The 24,431-nt window shown below is 31.5% G+C and overlaps 1 protein-coding gene across 1 annotated transcript; it reads right to left on the reverse strand.

The window, feature by feature from the left end:
- Window positions 1–330: 330 nt before the first annotated feature.
- LOC126887843 (ran GTPase-activating protein 1) lies at window positions 331–24,404 on the reverse strand. The gene is made up of 8 exons (XM_050655732.1): window positions 24,086–24,404; window positions 21,613–21,800; window positions 17,218–17,532; window positions 13,392–13,821; window positions 9,527–9,804; window positions 4,819–5,022; window positions 491–615; window positions 331–429 (listed from the first exon to the last, which is right to left on the reverse strand). The coding sequence occupies exons 1-8, from the start codon at window positions 24,195–24,197 to the stop codon at window positions 366–368; spliced, it is 1,716 nt and encodes a 571-aa protein (XP_050511689.1). The 5' UTR covers window positions 24,198–24,404; the 3' UTR covers window positions 331–365.
- Window positions 24,405–24,431: the final 27 nt, after the last annotated feature.

Raw genomic sequence — 24,431 nt, forward strand, 5'->3', positions numbered from 1 at the left:
ACTGAGCCCTAGCCGACACACGGCACAGTGTAGGACGTGCTACGGCGAGAAATAAAAAGTAAGGTATTTTATCTATGGGGACACATAGTACCGCACCGCGTCAGCACCGTAGCCATGCTCGGTCACTGCATCCATGTCGCTGTCCCTGCTCGGTGCGGATATGTGTGTCCCGGCATTTACAAAGAGGCTTGTTTTTCACACTCAGCTCGAACTCACGACCTTTGGGTTCAAAGGTAGGCTCTCTTACCACTGAGTCACGGAGGGGTTAGACCCCTTTTTAATACTCAAATAAAAACGAAGCTTTTGGACACTAGGAAAATAAAAACTATATTTTTCATTATATACAAATGTATTAAAATAAATACTTAGGATAAACTCGCGAGAAGCTCTTTTTTGGTTGTTAAAGGTTCAGTACCACAGTCGATATCCCTGAAACAAAAGTTTCATGGATTAAATAGGAATCGAATCGGCACCGTTTGTGTCTACTTGCCTCTTCATGAATACACTCAGAGTATTCTTTGTACTTTCAGGCATAAAATTCTTATTCGAAATGTGTTTGAGAACCTTCAAACAACCCTCTATATTCCAAGTAGGTTTGAACTTTTTGTCTTCGCTCTGAAAAAAAAAACAATCTTGAATTAATTGACTCTACAGATCATCTTACGTTTTCAGAACATTCTTTGGTTTTAAATAAGTTTTGCGATTCGATATGTGGGTAATTTTACGCAGTGTATCGGGAAAATTTACGCAAATTTAAAAATTATACAGTATGATTTTTTTATTACAAAACACATTATAATTAAAACTGAGTAATTATTCAACACATACAGAGTGAGTTTTATGTATGGAAACACTCAATTATCTCGAAAACGGCTTGAACGATATTTATACATTTTGGTAGGTAGGGGTTTTAAAATGCGGCCTATATTATAGTGCTAATTACATTGTTGTCAAATCTTCCGTTTTTCTGGAAATCTAATGAACTTTCTTATTTCAAATGGAATACCCTGTATATTTTTAGCTTTTGAAGTCCTTAAGAAATACTGATTATTTTTTATGTTATATTCCCTATACCTAAATCCCATAATTTCGGAGTTATTGTTATTGCTACATTTATTAAAATCAAATTATAAAAATCAATTTTTCCGGCCCGGGTAGACATTATTTTACGTTCTTTGGACCATTGGGAACAAAAAAGGTCTTTAGTAATTTTTGTCAGTGAATCGTTTTCGAGTAATAAACAATTTAAAACTTAAAAAAATCGAGTAACGACGAATTTCAAGGTTCAAAAACACAAGTAAAAAATATAACTTTTGAAATAACGAGGTACCTAAATTCAAGCTCATCTCTTCTTCTAATAGCTCGCTATAACATTTTTTGGCTAGTTTTATTCTAAAACATTGCTTTTTAAATTGTTAATGAAGTGCATATGGAGGACGGGCCATCGGGCTGCATTAACAACTAAAAAACAATGTTTTAAAATGAAACAAGCTCAAATTACTTACTTACTTACTGGTAACTGATAAAATAAGGCTTGATCTTGAATTTGGGTACTTCGCAGTTTTAAAAATAATATGGTTTATTTGTGTTTTTTAACCTTGAAAAAATCGTCAGTTTTCAGTTTTACGATTAATTTTAGAGAAAAATTAAAAAATATCTTTTTTGTTTTAAATGCTTACCCGGGCCGAAAAAATTGATTTTTATAGGTAATTTATTTATTTTTTTTAAATAAATGTAGCAATAACTCCGAAATTAATAATTATCTTCTGTATTTGTTTTACCAGTTTTTTTCGTTAAAAACTAGTTGGCGCTCCTTTTATTATCTTCTATATTTATTATATCTCTTTTTATTTAAATCATCAACTGAACATACTGAACGTACCCCGTATATCCTTACTCTGTAGATATCTGCCTTTTAATACAGAACATGCCTGCCACCTCCTACGTCCCACTGTCATGGCAGTGACACAATTATAGTTATGTATGTATATGCAAGTATTTGTATGCTTGTTTTTAGACTACAAAAAACAGAGAGATAATACCATACGTGGCACTTCGTCTCTCAACTCTCAGTATGGTGGTGGAAAATTAATTTCGGTATAAAAGCCGAAGAAGATTCAAAATTAAAACATTTCTATTTCAACAATCATCTCTCTTGCGGTAAGAAAATTCATTATTTTTTTTTCTAATAATTACATTTCTACATCTAACATTTTTATAATTTTTTTTCTCTAACCTCCAAATGTTCAACCTTGTGTTTGGTTTCTATATTTCATTGATCTATTGATATGCTTTTAGTAATGAGATAATTTAACTATTCTCCTAATTTTAATTCCATTTAATTTACCCTTGCCATCTACTAGTTTTTGAATACTTTTTGCAAAGGTATAATTTGGTTTTTAACTTCTTAATTGTCACTTATACACATTATTCTTCTAGTTTTTGGGATAAAGATCACCGTCCTTCCTCTGGGAGCTTCAAGAATCCTCAATCGCCGGCGATACAAGAACGAGGAACATGACATCTAGACTGCAACCAAATCATCTAGCTAGACTGCAACTACCAACAGCTGTAGACCTGGTGGACCTGAACACCAAAAAGCCAGAGCCAGTTGCAGAACCAACAGCAGTACCATTCGACATCGAGAAGTTACCATCGAACCAGATACCAAAAGCCATAAGTATAATCTACAAAATTGGTAGTTTTTGGCAAGAATTTGAATATCGTTGTTAATGTATTTAATAGGTCATATTTTTATTATATCATTATTGAACAATAAACATGATTAGTTAAAAATACTGTTTTATTTGCTTCCTTTCTAAATTTTCAGAGTTCATATTCTACGATTAGGACAAGACGAACACACACCCTCAGAGACTGAGCTAAGCTAAGGGTGAACGATAACTATCTTAGTTGATTGAAGTATTATTTTCGAATAGTACAGTATTGCCCAAAATAAACAGTACTGAAACTGAAACACAGATGTATTTTTGTGCGCGGTGTCATATTCAAATTAACTAGTATAGACCTGTCGAGTAATCTTTAAATAATTACTTATTAAGGCCTAATTGTTAAAAATGGTGTTAAATACAGAGGAGAAGTGTTTCTCGTGGAGCATTATTTTCGCTCATACGGAATCGGCCGACGTAATAGTGCAAGTCTGCAATACGTGTGTGATCAATTCACACAACGCAACGGTTTAATAAACGTTCTAATGCTGTAATTTTCAACAAAATTCAAAATTACAGCATTACTTGGACAACGTTTATTAAACTGTTGTGTGAATTGATCACATACGTTTAGCAGACTTGCACTATAGGGCTTTTCATCGATTGTCATCTGTTTCGAGCTTCTGTCATATGTTGTATAATCTGTGTATAATATTAATATACAGGGATTATACGAGATATGACAGAAGCTCGAAACAAATGACTGTGAATGAAAAGCCCTATTACGTCGGCCGATTCCGTATGAGCGAAAATAATGCTCCACGAGAAACACTTTCTCATCTGCATTTAACACCATTTTTACCAATTAGGCCTTAATAAGTAATTATTTAAAGATTACTCGACAGGTCTATACTAGTTAATTTGAATATGACAGCGCGCACAAAGATACATCTGTGTTTCAGTTTCAGTACTGTTTATTTTGGGCAATACTGTATTTCAATTATCTGGGGTAGTCTATCGCCTCTTTTTTATTCGTTTCAACCTGATTATTGTGATTATTCAGTTCCAAAACGAGTTTGCGTCCAGAAATCAGCCAAAAATGTGTTAGCATCAATTTTATAAGATAGATTCGAAAGGAGTTTTGTATATCGTCGGTATACTACGAAAACCAGGTAAATGGCGAAATACCGAAATCGAGAAAAAACGTTTTTAAAGTTTAGTGCTTTATTTTGAATTAAGCGGACCAGTTCTGTTTGATATTCGATATGCTAGTGAAAGATGCATATATCAGAAATAATATTCTATCATTAGTTTGAAAAAGTTAACGAGACCTAGCTGATTAAACCTAAATTTAAGATCCAGGTGCAATCACTTACCTGGTTTTACCTGCAAATCAAAATAAATCACACTGTATTAAAGACACTTATCACCTTTTTACTGAATATGGCAGATATACAGCAGTAGAAATATATTATTGTCCGGAAAATATAAATGTGCGCTTAGTTGGTTTTACATGCAACAGAACTTTGATATTATGGAATTAAGTAGCGATATATTGTTTTATTTGAAAATGAAAAGTTGGTTAGGTGTAACTTATTTGTTTATTATACAAATTATCTGCTGAATGGTAAGTCGTATCATTTATTGAGTTTTACCTGTATGTAGAGCGTAAAAAGCTGAGAATTTTAGTATACTTAACTCAATATTTTAAAATTTGTCATTTATCTGGTTTTCGCAGTATACCGACGATATGTATTACTTTCAAACTGGTAAAACAATAAATCCTAAAAATTATTGTAATCTTTTAGAGCAGCTGAAGGAAAAAATTCGTGAAAAAAACGAGTGTGCAGAAAAAAATACTTTTTCAACAAGACATTCAATAGATTTTATAATAAAATCCATGCATTAAAGTTAGAATTGTTGGGGCATCCACTGTATTCACTAGATTTGGCTCCTAGTGACTTCCATCTGTTTCAGTATCTAAAAAATCATGCATGGAAAGCGTTTTTCATGAAATGATGTTGAAACAACTGCATTGATGTTCAGGGAGAACATACTGAATAACAAAGTGTATTTCAAACCATAAAATTGTGTTTTTCTTATCAAACCGCAAAACTTGTTGAACATCCCGTTATATGTAAATACTTACCTTAATCAATCCAAGGCTGACTAGAATTGAATTGTTGACAATAGAAAGTTTGTCAGATTTTTCCGCCCAGCTGAATAACTCTTTATACAATCTTTCAGAGCATTCTGTTGAACTGTCTGCTACTTCTGATTTTGTATTGTCACTTAGTGCAGATACTTTCATCATTATCCTTATATATTCATCAATGGATATATCCTCGTTTTTCTAGAAAAGATTCATCATTCATATTGGAATTGTACAGTGTGGCAAAGCCAAATGGAATAAATTCATTATGTCGTGAATGGGCGATTTTGGAAATAAATCCCAAAAATCCCCGATTTTTATTTTTAAATTACGATTTTTTGGCATATTATATCATACTAGTGATGTCATCCGTCTGGACGTGATGGCGAAATCGACTATTTTTTTAAATGAGAGTAGGGGTCGTGTGCTAGCTCAATTGAAAGGTAATTCAATTCTCTATTAAGTAATATAAACATTAACATAATTATTTAAACGGGGGTCCAAAAAAATTGTTTTTAATTAAATTAATGGACACAGAAAGAAGAATGTGCGTAATATATTTAATTCAAGATACATTTTACTCCTGTCAGAAAAGAGAAATAAAATGTTTATTTGAGAAATACACACACCGGCAAAATTAGCCGAACATCTTAAAAATGGGACATGTTTGATGTCTCGAATTTCCTAAACCAGTGGTCTGATTTGAGTGATTCTTTTAGTATGTTATAGACTTATTATTTAAGAATATCGTTGTGATAATATTGTTGCTATACAGGTAAATATCATTTCATACCGGGTGTACCAATCATACTGTGTTTTTTTCTTAAAGTTTGGAACATCCTGTGGAATATTCTAGCACATGTACAATATTAAAATTAAAACTCGATTGTAGAGTTAGGCTTTCTTAACATTTTCCTTTTCGATTCATTTAATTATGTGGGATAATAAAAAAGTTATATGCGTTAACAACTATCCATGTTTTTCATCAATAAATCGTCACAGTATGGGAGGAAAGTATGCTAAATTTGCAGTTACTCGAGCGTTATGGGGACCTATTGGATTGTGAATGTGCTAAAACCAGAAAAGGGTTAAGTTAAGTTTTCCGTATAGTGGGGGACTTTTCATTTTTTAATTTAATTTTCCATTTGAAACAATCGTTTTTTCCGATTATAGCGCGATCTATCCATAATTCGAAAAAATGTGTCGAATAAAAGTTGCTTATTTTTAAGTAAAGAATCCAAATATGCAATAAAGATTTTAAATTAAATCCCCCACCCCACCTCCGTGGGGGCTCGTGTTTGGTGCCATTCGATAGATTTTTCAAAAATATTGAATAGGTACGTTTATTTTGCAGTTCTTTCGATCTGATGTTCATTTTTCGCTGATGTTGTATATAAAATTTGTAAAAAAACATGCAAAAATAAATACTGAATATTACACTTGATTCAAATGCATGTGCGCTCAGCGTTTGACATTAAAACCCCCCTCGAAGCTAGTTCAGCTGAAATCCACGGGAGGTCGTCATTGTGACATCGCTTAGTAATTTATTTATTTAATATGTACATCTATTGAATTACTTTAGGCTTGTTTATTAAACTAAGCACATAATGATGGTAGGTGAACCCAAGCAGGGATTTTTGCAGTTATTTGAGTGCGTCAGATTATCACATGGGGAGAAACCTTGTACCTTGTAAATGTACAGTGGGACCTCGATAAGTCGGCCCCGATAACCCGGAAGTCCGGCTAACCCGGACCGATTTTCATCGGACAAACATTTCAACAATAAAAATGTATGTATTATGTTAAAACATTTTATCTGCAGCCGCTTCTGGAATGTCTTAAAAATATCGAATTTCATTGATAAAACTTCCCTTCAAATCATAATATAATATTTGAGAGATAATGGGTATCTGTGTAATTTGAACTATATGATAGTAAAAATGACTCATGCACACGGCGGCGGCAGAGCTACATTCATTATCGCAAAGAACAGGCACCTGTTATTCCTTTATTTATTTTCAACTGTCTTTTAAAAAATTGTTTTTTAAACACTGGTCTTTTAAACAATGAAAGAGTCACTGTTCTTAAATTACATAAGCAGACCAGACGAAATTATTGACACAACCAAACTGACTGAGTTTTTTTACCTAGAAATTAATAATACTCTATATTGTCTATACTAAACTCTATACAACCTTAGGTAACGGTGCATATATATTTCATATTATTTTGCTTATAAGGGACTTTATCTATAAATATACCGTATTTTATTAATTTTTACCATACTCTCCGGCTAACCCGGATTTTCGATAACCCGGATCGGCCGCGGTCCCGATTAATCCGAGTTATCGAGGTTCCACTGTACCTATACCATATATTGGTTCTTAACACCGGCGAATTCATTAGGGGGGACCGAAAAAAAAATCTATTAGAAAAACTCGAAATCGTCATGTTAAGATAAGGTAAGTTAAGTACATGCAAAATAGTGTATATTTAAAAAATCTGACAATATTTTTCAAGAATCAATCGAATAATACTAAACACGTCACACCACGGAGAGGGGTGGGGGGTAAATTAAAAATTTTAAATACGATATTTCGCGAAATGAACATCAGATCGTAAAACTGCAAAATACACGTATTCAATATTTTTCAGAAATCTATCGAATAGCACCAAACACGACCCCCCACGGAGGTGGAGTGGGGGGTTTCTTTAAAATCTTAAGTAGGAGCCCCTAATTTTTATTGCAGATTTGGATTCTTGACGTAAAAATAAGCAACTTTTATTCGCAACATTTTTTCCAATTATGGATAGATGGCGCTATAATCGGAAAAACCGATTGGTGGAAATGGAAAATTAAATTAAAATATGGAGAGTCCCACAGTTTATGGAAAACTTAACTTTTTTTGGTTTTAGCACCCACTCTTCACAATCCAATAGGTCCCCATAACGCTCGAGTAACTGCAAATTTAGCATACTCCCCCCCCCCCCTACTATGAGGTTTTATTTATGAAAACATGGCTAGTTGTTAAAGCCCATAACTTTTTTATTTTTCAACGTAAGCAAATAAATCAAAAAAGAAAATGTTAAGAAAATCTAAGGCTATAATGGAGTTTTAATTTCAATATTTTATGTAGGCTAAAATATTCCACAGGGTGTTCCGAACTTTGAGAAAAAAAACACAGTATGATTGCTACACCCGGTATAAAATGAGATTTACCTGTCTAGCAACAATATTATTACAACGATATTCTTAAATAATAAGGCTATACTAAAAATATATAAGCTATACATACTAAAAAAATCACTAAAATCGGATAAAAGGTGTAGAAAATTCGAGACGGTGTGTGTAATAATTTAGTTTCAGGATTTATTTTCAAAACCACTAATTCACGAAATAATGAATTTATTCCATTTGGCTTTGCCACACTGTAAACATATAAAAAAAAAGTTTCAAATCACTTCACTACTTCTCAAAAAGTCAATCAGTTGCTGATCAGTACTTTATGCTGTTTCTTTTTCCAGAAGAAAAAACAGTGATAAAGTATATAAACTATCCAAACTTTTTCTTCTATTATAAAAATGATAATTTATATAAAATACAAAATATTATTACTAAAGAAGTAAAAAATCTTCAAAAATGAATAACCATTTTCAATTTCATTTCATTACATTTACTCTGTGTGGAGTATGAAGGGAACCATTCTCGTTGGAACTTTACCGCGCTGAGCAGATGGGACGTGAATTGTAAATTGTAGAATTCCCTCATCTTCCTTAGTCTCAGCATCCGTATGGCTTGCAAATTGTAGAAGCCTCGGAGGTGTAACCAGAGAAGGTTCCCATTGTTTTCATTCTGGTGGGGTGTAGAATAGCATTATGTTGTTTTATATGCCATTAGAGTGAAAACTTAGTCTTTTTAAAAAATCTTCCTTTGTAGATGGTATATAATTTATTTAAAATTTTTTCTAAAAAAGATCCAAGTTGGACTTAAAGTGGGTACATCACTGGTACGATACAAACAAACGTTTTCGGACTCATCAGTCCATCATCAGGTTAAAGTCTAAACTAAGTAAACCACTGTATAAGAATGACAAAGTTAAATTTTGACTGTTAAAATGTTAGGAAAAATTAAAACATGTGGTTACTTACTCCAGATCCAAAGTAGTTCAAACTAGCTACTGTGGCAGGTCGAATGATCTTACCAGTATAAAAAATAAGCCATTTCGGCTACATCGAGAGTGACAATAAGTCGATGATACAAGATGTAAGTGTAATTAACCCAAAATGGAGTCTTCTTTTGGTTAATTACTTATTTTTATACTGGTAAGGTCATTCGACCTACCACAGTAGCTAGTTTCAACTACTTTGGATCTGGAGTAAGTAACCACATGTTTTAACTTTTCCTAACATTTAACAGTCAAAATTTAACTTTGTCATTCTTATACAGTGGTTTACTTATTTTAGACTTTAACCTGATGATGGACTGATGAGTCCGAAAACGTTTGTTTGTATCGTACCAGTGATGTACCCACTTTAAGTCCAACTTGGATCTTTTTTAGAAAAAATTTTAAACAAATTATATACCATCTACGAAGGAAGATTTTTTACTTCTTTAGTAATTTTTATTATGGTATACAGCCAATGAGAGGGATTTCTTTCCTTTTTATATAACAAAATATTCAGTCTTACCAGCTATCAGTCTTACCTTTGCCTCCTTAACAATAGTATCTATCCTGTTGGATCCTAAAGAAAGAAAATTACTAGCACTAGGTGTCTCAATAAACTCTCTAATAGTGAAGTTTTGTTTTAAAGGAGATGGAACAGCTATTACATCTTCATTTATATGTGATTTTTCTTCGTCATTTTCAGTTTCTCCTTCTTCGCTACATTCTTCCTCTTCCTCCTCCTCTTCATCTACATCTTCATCTTCACTTTCATCCTCCGATTCATTGTCTTCTAGACTGCCCAGGACATTGAATTTTCCTGCACCAAAAAAAAAACAGATTAATCAGAAATGCATGTTAAAAACAGAAGTGTTTCTTTTGGATGGCAGCAAACTAGGAAAATGATATTTAAATATAGGAAAAAATATGTAGGAGATAGAATGATAAAAGAGGGATTGGAAGAAAAAAAAAAAAAAAAACTAAAGAAAGAGGAAACAAGGAAAATTGAGATAAAGTAGAGAAAGTTGGAAAGAATAATACATAGAAAAAAAGAATGTGTGTACTTTGTACGCACGTAAGAAGTTATACTTCTATTATATGATTTCAACGAAATCAATATACTTTAAACAGTTTCTCTACTACTTTCCAAAAATTTTTATTAAGCGTCGTTTAAACACAACGATAAGTCACAGCAACTAGTTGTGATGACAAGTTGAAACGCTGTTTAGACGCTGCGATTCAATGCGATACCACCTTCAACCCAACTCCAACTTTGATAAGTTGTGCGATGCACCGTTTACACACAATGATAAGTTGCAACAACTCGATTGACCTTGATAAGTTGTTTGATTTATCGCTGTGTTTAAACGATCCTTTAAAGCAATACCAAAAATTAAAAAAATAAAAGAATAAAACACACACAAACACATTGAAAAATGCCACAAATGATTTCTGAACAATAATATTGTTGCCAAAAATTTTAATTAAAAACGTATTTTCTGAAAAAAATTATATAGGGTGTCCCAAAAGTAGTGGAACGGTAGAATATTTCGCGAACTAAACATCGGATCGAAAAACGGAATAATACGTGTTCAATCATTTTCAAAAATCTATCCAATGACACCAAACACCAACCCCCACTACACCCCCTGGAGGTGGGGTGGGGGGTAACTTTAAAATCTCAAATGGAAACCCCTAGTTTTTCTTGCAGATTTGGATTCGTTACGTAAAAGTAAGCAACTTTTATTCACGACATTTTTTTGAACTGTGGTTAGATGGCGCTATAATTGGAAAAAACGATTTATCCTGATACCATAGGTAAATTATAGAAACGGTCTAATTTTCCAATTTCTCGAGAAATACAGTTCAAATGAGAAACCAAAAAACAGGTTTTTAATATTTTTCGAAAACCTATCGATAAACACTAAAAATGACCCTCCATCCCACCCCCTGGAGACGGGGGGTGGGGGGTAAATTTAAAATCTTAAATAGCAACCCCCACTTTTTATTGCAGATTCGCATTCGTCATGAAAAATTAAGCAACATTTATTCGAAACATTTTTTAAAATTGCTGATAGATGGCGCTAATAAATCGTATTTTTACAATTAAAGCGCCATCTATCAACAATTCTAAAAAATGTTTCGAAGAAATGTTGCTTAATTTTTCATGACGAATCCGAATCTGTAATAAAAAGTGGGGTTGCTATTTAAGAATTTAAAGTTACCCCCACCCCACCTCCAGGGGGTAAGTTGGAAGATCATGCTTTAGGTGTTATTCGATAGGTTTCCGAAAAGTATTAAAAACCTTTTTTTAGGTTTCTCATTTGGAAGTGTATTTCTCGAGATATTAGACCGTTTCTATAATTTACCTATGGTATCAGGATAAATCGTTTTTCTCAATTAGAGCGCCATCTATCCACAGAAAAAATGTCTTGAATAAAAGTTGCTTACTTTTACGTAACGAATCCAAATCTGCAAGAAAAACTAGGGGTTTCCATTTGAGATTTTAAAGTTACCCTCCACCCCACCTCCAGGGGGTGTAGTTGGGGTTGGTGTTTGGTGTCATTGGATAGATTTTTGAAAATGATTGAACACATATTTTTCAGTTTTTCGATCCGATGTTTAGTTCGCGAAATATTCGACCGTTCCACTACTTTTGGGACACCCTGTATAATAATATACTTACAATCATAAAATCTATAAAAAAAATAAAAAAATCATATAACTTGCATTGGGCTTGAACCTACTTCCCGTGTATCCCGCCGTACGAGAGTCGAAGCGATTTCAAACTGCACCACCTTCGCGTATACGTCATGTGGGAATATACACAAACTAAACAACTTTTTGACATTTTGTTTATATGAATTTTTATTAGTTTGATTTTTGTCGAATTAAAATACAATATATAGAGTAAGAAAACGATACATTAGATGAAAATTTGTAGAAAGTTTGTTCGTAATCAGATTATGTAAATTAAAGCATTGCCTACTAGGGGTATAGCATAGCAAGTACTAGGTAAGTACATTATTTTTTTTTACATTTTCCAAATAGGTATGAAGATAATTTTTTATTGGAATACAACTGAAACATTTAGAATTACGTACCTGTGGCTTTTCAAAACTATTTAAAAAGTCACTATAATTATAAATTTGATTTTATTTTTGTCCTCACAACAATAAAAACTAATATATTATACATCATTTTTGTTTACCGATAACCTCCATATTGAACAATTATTGACAGATCATTTCAACACCCAATCAGAGCCCGTATAAAGACTAATACCAAACTGTCGGTGTGCGCATGCGCGCAGATCAATATAAATTCACCCTCAATCTCAATCGCGCCTAAAGAAGTATAACTTCAAAAAAAGAATGTGTGTGTACTTTGTATGCATGTAAGAAGTTATACTTCTATTATATAATTTCAAAGAAATAAATATACTTAACAGGTTATTTGTATTTTATTTAAATATTAAACTAACTTTCTTACCTACCACTTTTAATTTTTTTTTATTAAAACGATACAAAAAATTAAAAAAAAGAATATGAATCGTCCGGGATTTGAACCCGGGACCTCTCGATCTCCGGTGACACGCTCTCCCACTGAGCTATATTCCCTTCGCTTTGACAGGTTACAAGATTTCTCATACATACCAAGTCAAGTATACAAAAATACTTTAAATATACTTACTATTATTATAAAATATCTTGTTCCCGAGGAAGACAAATCCAAAGACACAAAAATTATAATAAATAATACATTTACTAAAAACACTAATATATCCTTTTAATGACTTATTTGCGATGACAGCGCTGATACATACATATCATGAAAGATTAGCAACGAAATACATACTGTCTGTGTGCGCATGCGCCCGGTATTATAAAATTTCACTCTCGATCGTCAGGAAGTATAACTTAAAAAAAAGAAAAAAAAAAGTAAATTAAGAACTGAGCTGGACAGGTTGGAGAGAAGTTAAAGTATGAAATTTATTATTCTAATTGGGATTTGGAGGGTTTTTTTTTGTATCAGGAGTGGGCAAGTTACACTCGAAATAACCCTTTTTTTGGAGGAGGGATCTTGAAAATTATCCCCTAATTAACTTCCCAAGTGGGATTGATCGCTGCTGCTTCACAAGTTTCTTTACTCGTGTATGTGTTGTTTGTGTGATCTGTGGGTTTCATCGGTTCAAGGTGCTTATTTTTGAAAGGGCTTGAACGAGTCACTAATCACGAGAGTATACAAAGAAAAAGCATAATAGAAAAATAAAATGGACTGAGCTAGAAGGATCAATGGCAACTTACAGTAGGAAGGGAAAATAGAATTGAAGGAAGAGAGTAACATATATAGAAAAATAGTGAGGAAGAGAAAGAAAAAATGAAAAATAATAAAATATTTACTTACCAATTTCTTTTAATTTATTTTGAATCAGTTCTTTTCCTTTTTCACCAAATTGATTACCGTCAATTATCAGAGTCTTTAATTTACTCTTATTAGCCATTGCATCTACAATTTCCAAACCTCCTTGTTTCTTTATTTCGTTAAATCCTAAATTCACCTCTTCCAAACTCATATGAGAATCTTTCAATGCATCACTCAAAAGCATAGCACCTTTTGTTTTTAATAAACAATCGCCAAAGTTGAGCTCTCTTAGTTTTTGGTTGTTTGCGAGGGCTGCTGCAATTGCTTCTGCACCTTTTGGGCCAATGGTATTGTCGTTTAGGTTGAGAATTTGGAGATTTTCGTTTACTGAGAAGGCTTCAGAAAGGGCTGATATACCTTGATGGTAGATTCCATTTTGAGGCATAGCTATTTCTTCTAACGTCCCTATTAGCTACAAAAGGTTACTATTTGAAATAAATTGCCATAAACTATAACAAGAAGTACAGTATTTCTCATGATCATCTTTCAGTGCGTCACAGTTTTTCGATTTCTTTCTAACGCATTAAATTGTATGTGACAGAAAAAAAGGTACGTCGGTGATTACATTTCGTCGGTGACATTTTTATAACATTTATTCTAGTTATTCTAGTTCTCGATAGATGGCGCCATAATAAAAAAATATTTTTTTTTAAATTAGAGAATAATATTACAAATATAATCTGTATAATTTATAAGACTATACGCTGTGAGCTCGTACGTAGAGGGGATATTTACAAATTCCCGAGCGCCAGTAGTGACAAGTCTGAAAACGCTTACTGGAAATTTGACATAAATGTCAAAGTGATTAATTTAAAATTAAAATTAAAAACATTAATTATAAACAATATTAGTTTGTCAAAGCTGTGTTATATATTTTTACCTTAAATATACTTACGTTTTAAATACTGAATTTAAGTTTTTTTAATGTTCCGTAATATCTAATTATAAATTAATATATTAATCTTACCGCCATCTACACGATAATTGTGAAAGTATCCGAAGTAAGAAATTCATATTTTATCAATAGAACGTCAAAATGATTAGCAAAATCTTTAAAAAATCGATTATAATTTAATTACTTTTTTGCGTTGTAAATATTAAGCGATAACAATTAAATAATAAATTTAAAAATTACCAGTGAAAGTTGATTAGTAATCCACTAGGAGCGACACCAGCGAAGCTCACAGCGTATACAAATCAAAGAAAATAAAATTTTATAAATGCAAGAAACACATTTGATGTGTTTTTATTCCAAATTGAAAATAAAATGTGACAACTGTCAGATTGAACTAAAATGTCATGTTAGAATAAATGTCATAAATGTGTATTATCACGGACTTACCCTTTTTCCTATCATTTGTTACGCACTGAAAAATGATCATGAAAAGGACAATATCAATGGGGCAATCATGTGCATAACCAAGAATAACATCTAAGAAAAACTATGGGAAAAATGCATAGTAGAAACGGAAATCAGTCAAATTGCACAACAAAGTGACGGTATCAATGTTTGGTATAAATGTTAAGAAATTCGAGTAGCTGCTTTAAAAATAAGCACATACAGGTATTTTAACATCCCATTAATCATTGTAAATTAGTCATTTTAGAAGTTAGAGTAAACATTTGCATATTAGTACAGTTAAAATAATTAGATGATAAATATTAAGTAAGAGAAACTAAACTTTTTTTCTACATTTACGGACAATAAAAGGAACTTTATTAGCGGAACCGAATTAAAAATTATTTTGCACATCATATTTGAAACATTTTTGGTATATCTCATTTTTGTCGGTAAAACATATGGTAATTTGTCTGGACTAAATTACGGTTCTGTTGATATTTGAGAAGTCTTGGTATTCAAACAATGTTGCCAAACTGAATTTTGGTATATTCAGTTTAAATTTTCTAACCGATTTCCCAGCCAACTACAGGGTGATTGATTAGTAGGATAAAGCTCAATAGCTCCGCTATAGTAATAGATAGCAATAAAAGTTAATAACAAAAATTTTAGCCACCTTTGAGCTTCACATTACAAAATTAGTTAGAATGTTACAGGGTGTTCGACAACACAGTGGCAGACCAAACTTATGTTTTTTTAAATGAAACACCCTATATTTTATTTTAAATTCGAAATCCTGTTAACTTCTCCATCACAAAAATATAAAGGTTTGTTATGTCATACAGGGTATTTACAAAGTTATAACCAATTTTATATGAAAATCGTAACAAGTTCAACTCCCTGTATAAATAAAAATACGCAAAACAACAATGGTTTATTAATGCCATATTTTTTAACGTATTGTCAAAATTTTCAAGAATGGTCGATATTGCTAATTTTCTTTATATCAAATACAGGGTGAGTCAAAACGCAAGTATGTACATTATTTTCTCAGTAATTTTAAATGGAACACCCTGTATTTTATATCACTATTGAACAGTACCATTACCGTGCTTTAATTTTTAGATAACATTCCATATGTCTAAATTTATTAGTTTTCCAAATATTTTCATTTTTCAATGGACCAGTAGCGTGGCCACCCAAATCACCAGAATTTAATAAACTGGACTGATTTTTTTGGGGTTACGTTAATAATGAAGTTTATAAAATACCTCCAACAACAAGGGATGAGATGAAAAATAGAATACAAAGTGTAATTCGATGTGTTAATTTACAAATTCTCCGTAGAGTAAGTAGCTCATTCAATGATCGCTTTTAGGCGTACATAAATGTGTTAGGAGATAATTTTGAACACCTTATGTAAATAAATATTAAAAATATTTTATTAAAAGTAGCTTCTAATTTTTTCAAACATGTTCTTTTGCAAAATGTATTACTGATCAATTATGTTTCGTTCTTTATTTGTTACATTGTTACATTTACATACAAAAGTAGTGTTTAATTGTCTTCACAAAATATTGTATTTTGTGTTTGTGTGTTTTTTTGTAAAATTTATTACTAATTTTCTTTGTTTATTTGTTGCATTTACATAAAAATATAGTTTCTAATTGTTTCAAAAATGTTACATGTAGTGGTTGTGTTTTTGTTTGTAAAATGTATTGCTAATAAATTATTTTTATTTATTTCTTTATTTGCTACAGTGTTACATTGATTACCGGATTGATAATCGGTAATATTCAATTGTCAATTCAGTCATGGCTTACTTAAAATTTAGATAAATTTAAACAGCTAAAATAATTTGCTCTGAAAAATGAAAATATCTCGAAAACTAATAAATTTGGGCATAGGGAATGTTATATAAAAATTAAAGTATGTTAATGTTACTTTTCAATAATGATATAAAATACAGGGTGTTCCATTTAACATTACTGAGAAAATAATGTACTTGCGTTTTTTGTACCCTGTATTTGATATAAAGAAAATTAGCAATATCAATAATTCTTAAAAATTTTGAACAATAAATAAAAAAATATTGCATTAATAAACCATTGCTGTTGTGCTTATTTTTAATTATACAGGGAGTTGAACTTGTTACGATTTTCATACAAAATTGGTTATAACTTTGTAAATACCCTGTATAACATTACAAACCTTTATATTTTTGTGATGGAGAAGTTAACAGGATTTCGAATATAAAATAAAATATAGGGTGTTCCATTAAAAAAAAAACATAAGTTAGGTCTGCCACTGTGTTAACGAACACCCTGTAACATTATAACTAATTTTGTAATGTGAAGCTCAAAGGTGGCTAAAATTTTTGTTATTAACTTTTATTGCTATCTATTATATAGCGGAGCTATTGAGCTTTAACCTACTAATCAATCACCCTGTATACTACAGAATTATTACCTTGAACACTGCAGCAAGGGCCTTAGCTCCATCGTTTTCAAGACGATTTCTGCCAGCAATAAAAACTTTAAGTGCCAAAGGCTTTCCATTCTTTTTACTAAATTGGTAACAATCAGTCAGGGCAGAAGCTAATAATTTTCCACCTGTTATTCCTAATCCATTATTGTTGAGACGCAATTCTTCAAGAGCAAAGCAGGACGAACTTCTAATTAGTGATGCCAAACCTTCCACTCCGATTGGTCCAAAAGCATTGTCGCTGAGGTCAAGTTCTGTAAGACGAGCTCCAGCTTTTACCAAACCATCTCCTAAGTATTGCTAAAAATTCAAAAAACATGAGAAGAAATATAAACTATTCAATATCCTCATTAAGTTTATATGGGATTTAGACACAATTATTGGTGTAATGAAAATTACATTATTAATTAACTAAATGTTTGATGTTTCAACTTCCACTATGGAAATCGTTCTCAAAAAACATTAATCTAAAAATTAAGTGAACATTTTGTAACCTAGATTATTTGTTATTAACATAGGCCTTTTCAAAACTTGACATATTTGGTCTAGATCATATAGGCCAAAGCTAGTCTTGGTTGATTACATTCTTTGAATGTGATGTTATGGGTATCAAATTCTGACAGTTTTTTATTATTTTGTGTTAATTTGTAGGCTATTGATTATATTCAAAATAAGATAGCTAAATGGAACTACAACGTTAACGGGGTTTTATTATTTCATATGGTCAATGGACATCTTATATGAAAAAACCGCGGAGTGCTACCATTTAAAGGGGTGCGTTTTTGAGAAATGGGTGAATTAGTCCCTGGGCACAGGTTACATTAGGGTGAGTTCTATGCACTTTTGGTATAAACATACCTATATAAAAATTGTTCCTGGTTAAATTTCCTATCTAAATATCGCTTTTTAAAGTCAATGATACTTTTTTTTACAAAAATATATTCAAAAGAAAAAGCACAAAGAAACCCAAAAGAAAGAAATTTTGTTTTTTGTCCCATAACTTTTGTCCACGAGGATATAGGTATAGACATTGCTTTACAGAAAAAAAATCGACATATTTCTTCTTTAAAATGTTGTGTAGTAGAGGTAATTAGGATTTATGGTTTTCGAAATATGATTTTTCAAAGTTCGCCACTCACAGCAATTTTGGGCAATTTTCCTTGTAATATTGTTCTGTAACTTTTTTCCACGTAACTTTAGGTATATGAAATGGTACACGTAATAGAAATAGAAATCAATTAGCTTTAAAATGGTCTACTGTCTAACGTTGTACGACTTTTTTTTAAAGAGATTATGGTTTTTCAAAGTTTTATACTTTTAACGATTTTTTATAATATAATATAAAAATAAAATTATATTATTATATGATATATTGTATATTATATAATATTATATTATATATAGTATATATTTATAATATAATATTATATTATATAATATATAATACCTAATATAAAAAAAATATTATTTTTTACATTTTTTACGATTATTTTTGAAATTTCTCATTATAACTTTTTTTCTTCTACATTTAGGTATATATTATATTATATAATAAAAAAGCTTATTTTGTTTACTTTAAAATTTTGTATTACAAAAAATTCGAGGATTATTTTTGAATAAGATATTATTTTTCAAAATGTATTAAGTACTTGCAACGATTTTTGATTTTAGGATTATTTTTTAAATTTCTCATTATAACTTTTTTTTTCTTGTACATGAATATATTACTATATATGTATTGCTGAATAAAGAGGGCTTACTTTCTGTTCTTTAAAATGGTGTATCATCTATATTTAAATAATGGAAACCGAGTGATTCTTTGATATTTTTTTACCTGTATTATTTAAAATTATTTCTTTTACAAAAATTACATAAACATTAGTCTTAGAAAACATCACTTTAGTTAAAATTATTTAAACGTTGACATTTAAAAAATTTCAAAATCAAAGTCCATCTCTTCGTTAGCATTAGCTTCAATATCTTCCTCTGACACCTCAGTTATCTTATGAGTCCCACAATTAGTACCCATGCACATGCACCCTTTGCAGAATATTGAAAAACTAATTCCTATCTTCCTACAACCGCAGTTTTTTGTACATCCTTTGGTACATTTACATGCTATTTTTTCAAGCAAAGCTTGTGGTGCAGGAGCTTTGACAGTAAATATTGGAATTAATCCATATTTTGAAGTTTGCCCGGCCGAGTCAAGTGGATCCAAAGTATTACCTATAAAAAATAAGATTCAATCATAACACACAATCACATAAAAAAGTTATAAGGAGAAATTTAAAAAATAATCCTAAAATCAAAAATCGTTGCAAGTACTTATTAAATTTTGAAAAAGCATATCTTATTCAAAAATAATCCTAGAATTTTTTATAATACACCATTTTAAAGTAAACAGAATAAGCTTTCTTTTTTATTATATAATATATACCTAAATGTAGAAGAAAAAAAGTTATAATGGGAAATTTAAAAAATAATCGTAAAAAATATAAAAACTTGTTAAAAGTATAAAATCTTGAAAAAGATAACCTCTTTAAAAGAAGTCGTACAACATTATACAGTAGAACATTTTAAAGGTAATTGATTTCTATTCCTCTTACATGTACCATTGCATATGCCTAAAGTTGCGTAGAAAAAAGTTACAGAAAAATATTTGCGAAATAACAAGGAAAATTGCCCAAAATTGCTGTGAGTGGCGAACTTTGAAAAATCATATTGTGAAAACTGTAAATCCTAACGACCTCTACTAAGCATCATTTTAAAGAGAAAATATGTAAGTTTTTTTTTCTGTGAAGCAATGTCTATACCTATATCCCCGTGGACAAAAGTTATGGGACAAAAAACAAAATTTCTTTCTTTTGGGTTTCTTTGGGCTTTTTCTTTTGAATATATTTTTGTAAAAAAAAGTATCTTTGACTTTAAAAAGTTATATTTAGATAGGAAATTTAACCAGGTACAATTTTTATGTAGACGTGTTTGTACCAAAAGTGCATAGAACTCACCCTAATGTAACCTGTGCCCAGGGACTAATTCACCCATTTCTCAAAAACGCACCCCTTTAAATGGTAGCACTCCGCGGTTTTTTCATATATAGAGATTCATTGACCATATGAAGTAATAAAACCCCGTTAACGTTGTAGTTCCTTTCTATAGTACATAATCAATAGCCTATTGTTTGAAAAATCAGTATCATAGCAGCTGTGGTTGTATAAATTAAGTTTTTTAAAATTCTTGCACATAAAGTGTTTGTATATTGTGGTTGCATATTGTGTTGTGTATGAGATTGTTAAAATTTGTTCTTCGACTTCCTTTACTCCGCTATTGTTGGTATGTTCTTGTTATTATGACTTCTTCTTTTAGTATTGGCAACCACACCAAAGCCTAGGATGCGGGCTGCTTCTTTGAATTTTCTCTTTATCATGTCTGTTTCTTTGATAGTTATTGATGTGTATCTTTCCATTATAATCTGTGCTCGTTGTCCTAGGCATGTTTGCATATCTGGGATTTCTCGAAGTTTCTGTTTTTGATGTATCAAAAATGCTCATGCTCGTTTACCCTGACAAGTAGTGGTCTTGCAGTTTCTCCCACATAGAAATTGTTGCATTCACAGGGTATTTTATAGGTGCAGTTGCTTTGAATGGTATTGTGAATTTGAATGTGTGAATTTAAGAACAATTTCCAGGGTGCAAATAGATACATCAAAACATTAGTTAATTAACATGTTCAACCCCAGGTGGCATCCATATGATGCCTCACTAAACCATTCCCTTGGGACAGTGAGACATCACTCTAATGCCACACTAGTGATGAAAAAACTTCTGACCAATGGACCAGAAAAAAAATTATAACATCAGGGCTGAAAATGTTAAAAATGTAATTTTCATTACACCAATAAATGTGGCTCAATCCCATATAAACATAATACAGCCGAACCAGCTTATTAGAATACCGGTTATAGGAATATTCCAAATTAAGGAATAGAAAGTTGAGGAATCTAATGTTTCTACTAGCCAATAATGATCGGTCATTAGAATATCCCAGATATAGGAATACTTTTGTTTGACACAAAGGCTATTGCAATAAGAGGGTTCGACTGTACTTATACTAAAACCACAATAAAGATGCACCAGAAATAAACAAACCAAGACATGTTGCATATTACGAGGAGTACTCCCGAATCATGATTTACAATGTATAAACTTTGTAAATTGTGATTTGGGATTTACAATGTATCTACATTGTAAATCTACAATGTATATACATTGTAAATCATGATTTGGTAGTGCTCCTCGTAACATTCGAAGTATCTTGGTTTATTTATTTATAGTGCATCTTTATTGTGAGTTTAGTATAGTTATTAGAATTATTCTTTACCAGTGCTTTTGGAATTTCAGTCTTCATCCTGCCAGTAAACATATCCTTCCATAACGCCCGTCTGAACTCAGGGTGCTTCTCTAAAGATTTGGCAATTTCTTTAGAAGCATCCACCCCAAGTGTATTGCCCTCCATATTAAGAAATTGCAGGTTTGAACAACCATCGATTTCTTTGGTAACTTGTTTAGCTACAAATAATAAATGTTAGTTAACTTGTCATCAAGATCACATCTATACCTCAGTTCCATAGAGAAATAAGTCAAAATTTAGAGTTTTGGGAAAAACACAATCAAATATTTCATAAGTGTGTTAAAAATCAGATTTAAATGATCACAAGATTCTTTACCATACCATTGTGATATACACAATAGATTTATGCATCAAAAATGCATACTGTAAAACCTCCGTTAACCGAAATAATTGGGGGAGAGGCTGTTACAGATAACAAGAATTTCGGTTAAAAATAACATTGTTTTTTGTATTCTTCTTGTATCAAATTACATAGTATTCTTGGTCAAAGTTGGTAGTAAAAAATACTATGATGTGATTTCGTAATGTTTTCTTTAATATGTAAATACATAAAATGTGTGTGTGTTTTGTGTTTTATTGGCACTGGTTTTCACAACCAACTGGCCAGTCAATTTCATAATGATTTTTTAGACTATAACTCATCACTAACTCAGGGGAGTAATGTGTACTGTGTGTGTTGAGTAAGTGTCTTGTTACTTTGCAAAGTCGACGTCATTGGGTAGGTAGGTGCTCTTACCACTGAAAATACAGAACAAAGCAATAAGATTAAGGAAAATGAACATGTTACAGTGTTTTTTTTAAATCTTGTATTTTCTTTTGTGTTTTCCTTTGAATACCATGTTTTGCAGCTATATTTATTATATAGGTAGACGTTTCTGTTAAACTAAACGATGTTTCGGTTATCAGAGGTTTTACTGTATTTGTTTAAAATAAAGAGCTGTTTTAATTATTATCTTGTTGTTTCCTAATGAAATTAACATGCTTATAGTTGTTGATTTTACTATAGTCTAGTATTCTACAGAAACAACTCAAAATGTTTCTGTATGAATTTTAGTCTGCTGCTATAATTCTCGTTCTGTTCTTTGGCGAATGGATTTAGTGTCTGGAGTCATACAAACCCATTCTCAAACAAACAACCATTCTCATTCTCTATGAAATCTTCACAAATAAACTATTAAGGCAAAATTACATGGTTCACTTTTGCCTTTCAATTTGGATTAAGCAATGAAATTGATCCAAGTAAACATGAAAGTGGATCATTCCATGTCATTGAATGTTGCTGTTCAGTGGTGTTGAAAGAATTGAACATGCTCAATATTTTTACTGTTATCATCCAATTTTCAACGCAGTTGAATGAGAATGAATGTGTAAACACACTATTTGAATAATTCACTTCTACAGTCAGTCTGTATAATGCTTCTAATGATCCAAAACAAACCCCAGTATCAAGATGTTTAAGAACGATTTGCAATTTCACTTTTGGGGGCAAAGCATTTTTCTTTCTGAATTAACGATGTAACTATTGTAAGAAGTTTATCAAATTTTCATGTGAAGATAATTAAGATATGCATCAGTATCCTCTTCTGCCAATTCTCTCAATAGATGGTTCGAAGCTTCTAAGACTTGTCTTCTTAATACCCATGATCGCCCCACTAATGAAGGTGTTTCCTTAGCTTCTTTCTTGATAATTCTTGTATTAAATGATTACATTCATATTAATGAAACTTCTACATGCATGACTTCATTTGAGGACATTTTTCGAAGAATATGTGATGACCAGTTCACTTTCCAGATACTATGTAAATAGCATTACTTTTATTTCTGCTCCATTCAACCAAAGTGATTCAATTGGGTTGAACCCTGTAATCTAGCCTTAAAGAAGTGTTGCTGTATGTATCTGGTCTTTTTCTTCATGTGCTATGCTTGATTATCGAGCATTGGATATAGTAGGTTTGTTGACAGCAGCTCGGAAAAGGGATGCAGAGGATCTGTTAAACCATTCTCTCAGGTTTCTAAGCCACAACATTCTTATTTGACCTGGCCCTCCTCTTCTGTCTACATTGCCTTATATTATTAAATGGAGTATATTATATCTCTCTGGGTGTCGCATAACATGACCAAAATATTCAAGTTTGCGATTTTTAACTGTTCTGAAGACTTCCATATCTTTTTTAATCGATGCTAAACAACTTCGTTACACACTCTATCCACCCAACTTATTCGTAGTACTCTCTGATACACCCAGATTTCAAAGGCTTTCAGTTTCTTGAGAAGTGTATCTGTTAAAGTCCAACCTTCCACACCATACAAAAGAGTAGAGAACCCTATTCTTAATGTAAAATAAAAATGATATCAATAAAAGAAGACTTAATGAACATTTCCTTAAATATGAAACTTTCGAGTGGTTTCCCTTTGGAACTGAGGTATCCACATTTTAACTTACCATCTTCCTCAGTGTTTAACTTTAGAGATTTTCCAGCAAAACTAACACCACTATCACTAACACGAGCATTTTCCAAACTTGCCGCGATTGAATCAACATTAAAAGCAGACATTGTGTATATTTTTATAATATTAGTCCAAAAAAATTGACAATACTCAGCTTTTATTAAACTTTTTAAGGTGGTCACAATCACAATCAAAACTCAAAACGATCGTTACCTTTTTGAAAATGATGTAATTTTAGACGTTTCAAGGGAAACGATGCCTTATGTCAGTAGTCGTTAAAATCGATATAGCTTTAGGTTATGCCTTATTGACATTCTTCTGACATTTCGGCTTAGGTGCGT

This window comes from Diabrotica virgifera, chromosome 7 (genome assembly GCF_917563875.1).
Source record: "Diabrotica virgifera virgifera chromosome 7, PGI_DIABVI_V3a".
NCBI classification, from domain to species: Eukaryota; Metazoa; Arthropoda; class Insecta; order Coleoptera; family Chrysomelidae; genus Diabrotica; species Diabrotica virgifera.

Bases quoted from the DNA above. Each gene is read 5' to 3' on its own strand.
- LOC126887843 (XM_050655732.1), bottom strand. From the start codon at position 24,197: ATGTCTGCTTTTAATGTTGATTCAATCGCGGCAAGTTTGGAAAATGCT. The intron at 616-4,818 runs GTAAGTATTTAC...TTTTTTTTTCAG, and splicing joins TCAGCCTTGGATTGATTAAG to AGCGAAGACAAAAAGTTCAA. The intron at 430-490 runs GCAAGTAGACAC...CTTTTGTTTCAG, and splicing joins CTGAGTGTATTCATGAAGAG to GGATATCGACTGTGGTACTG.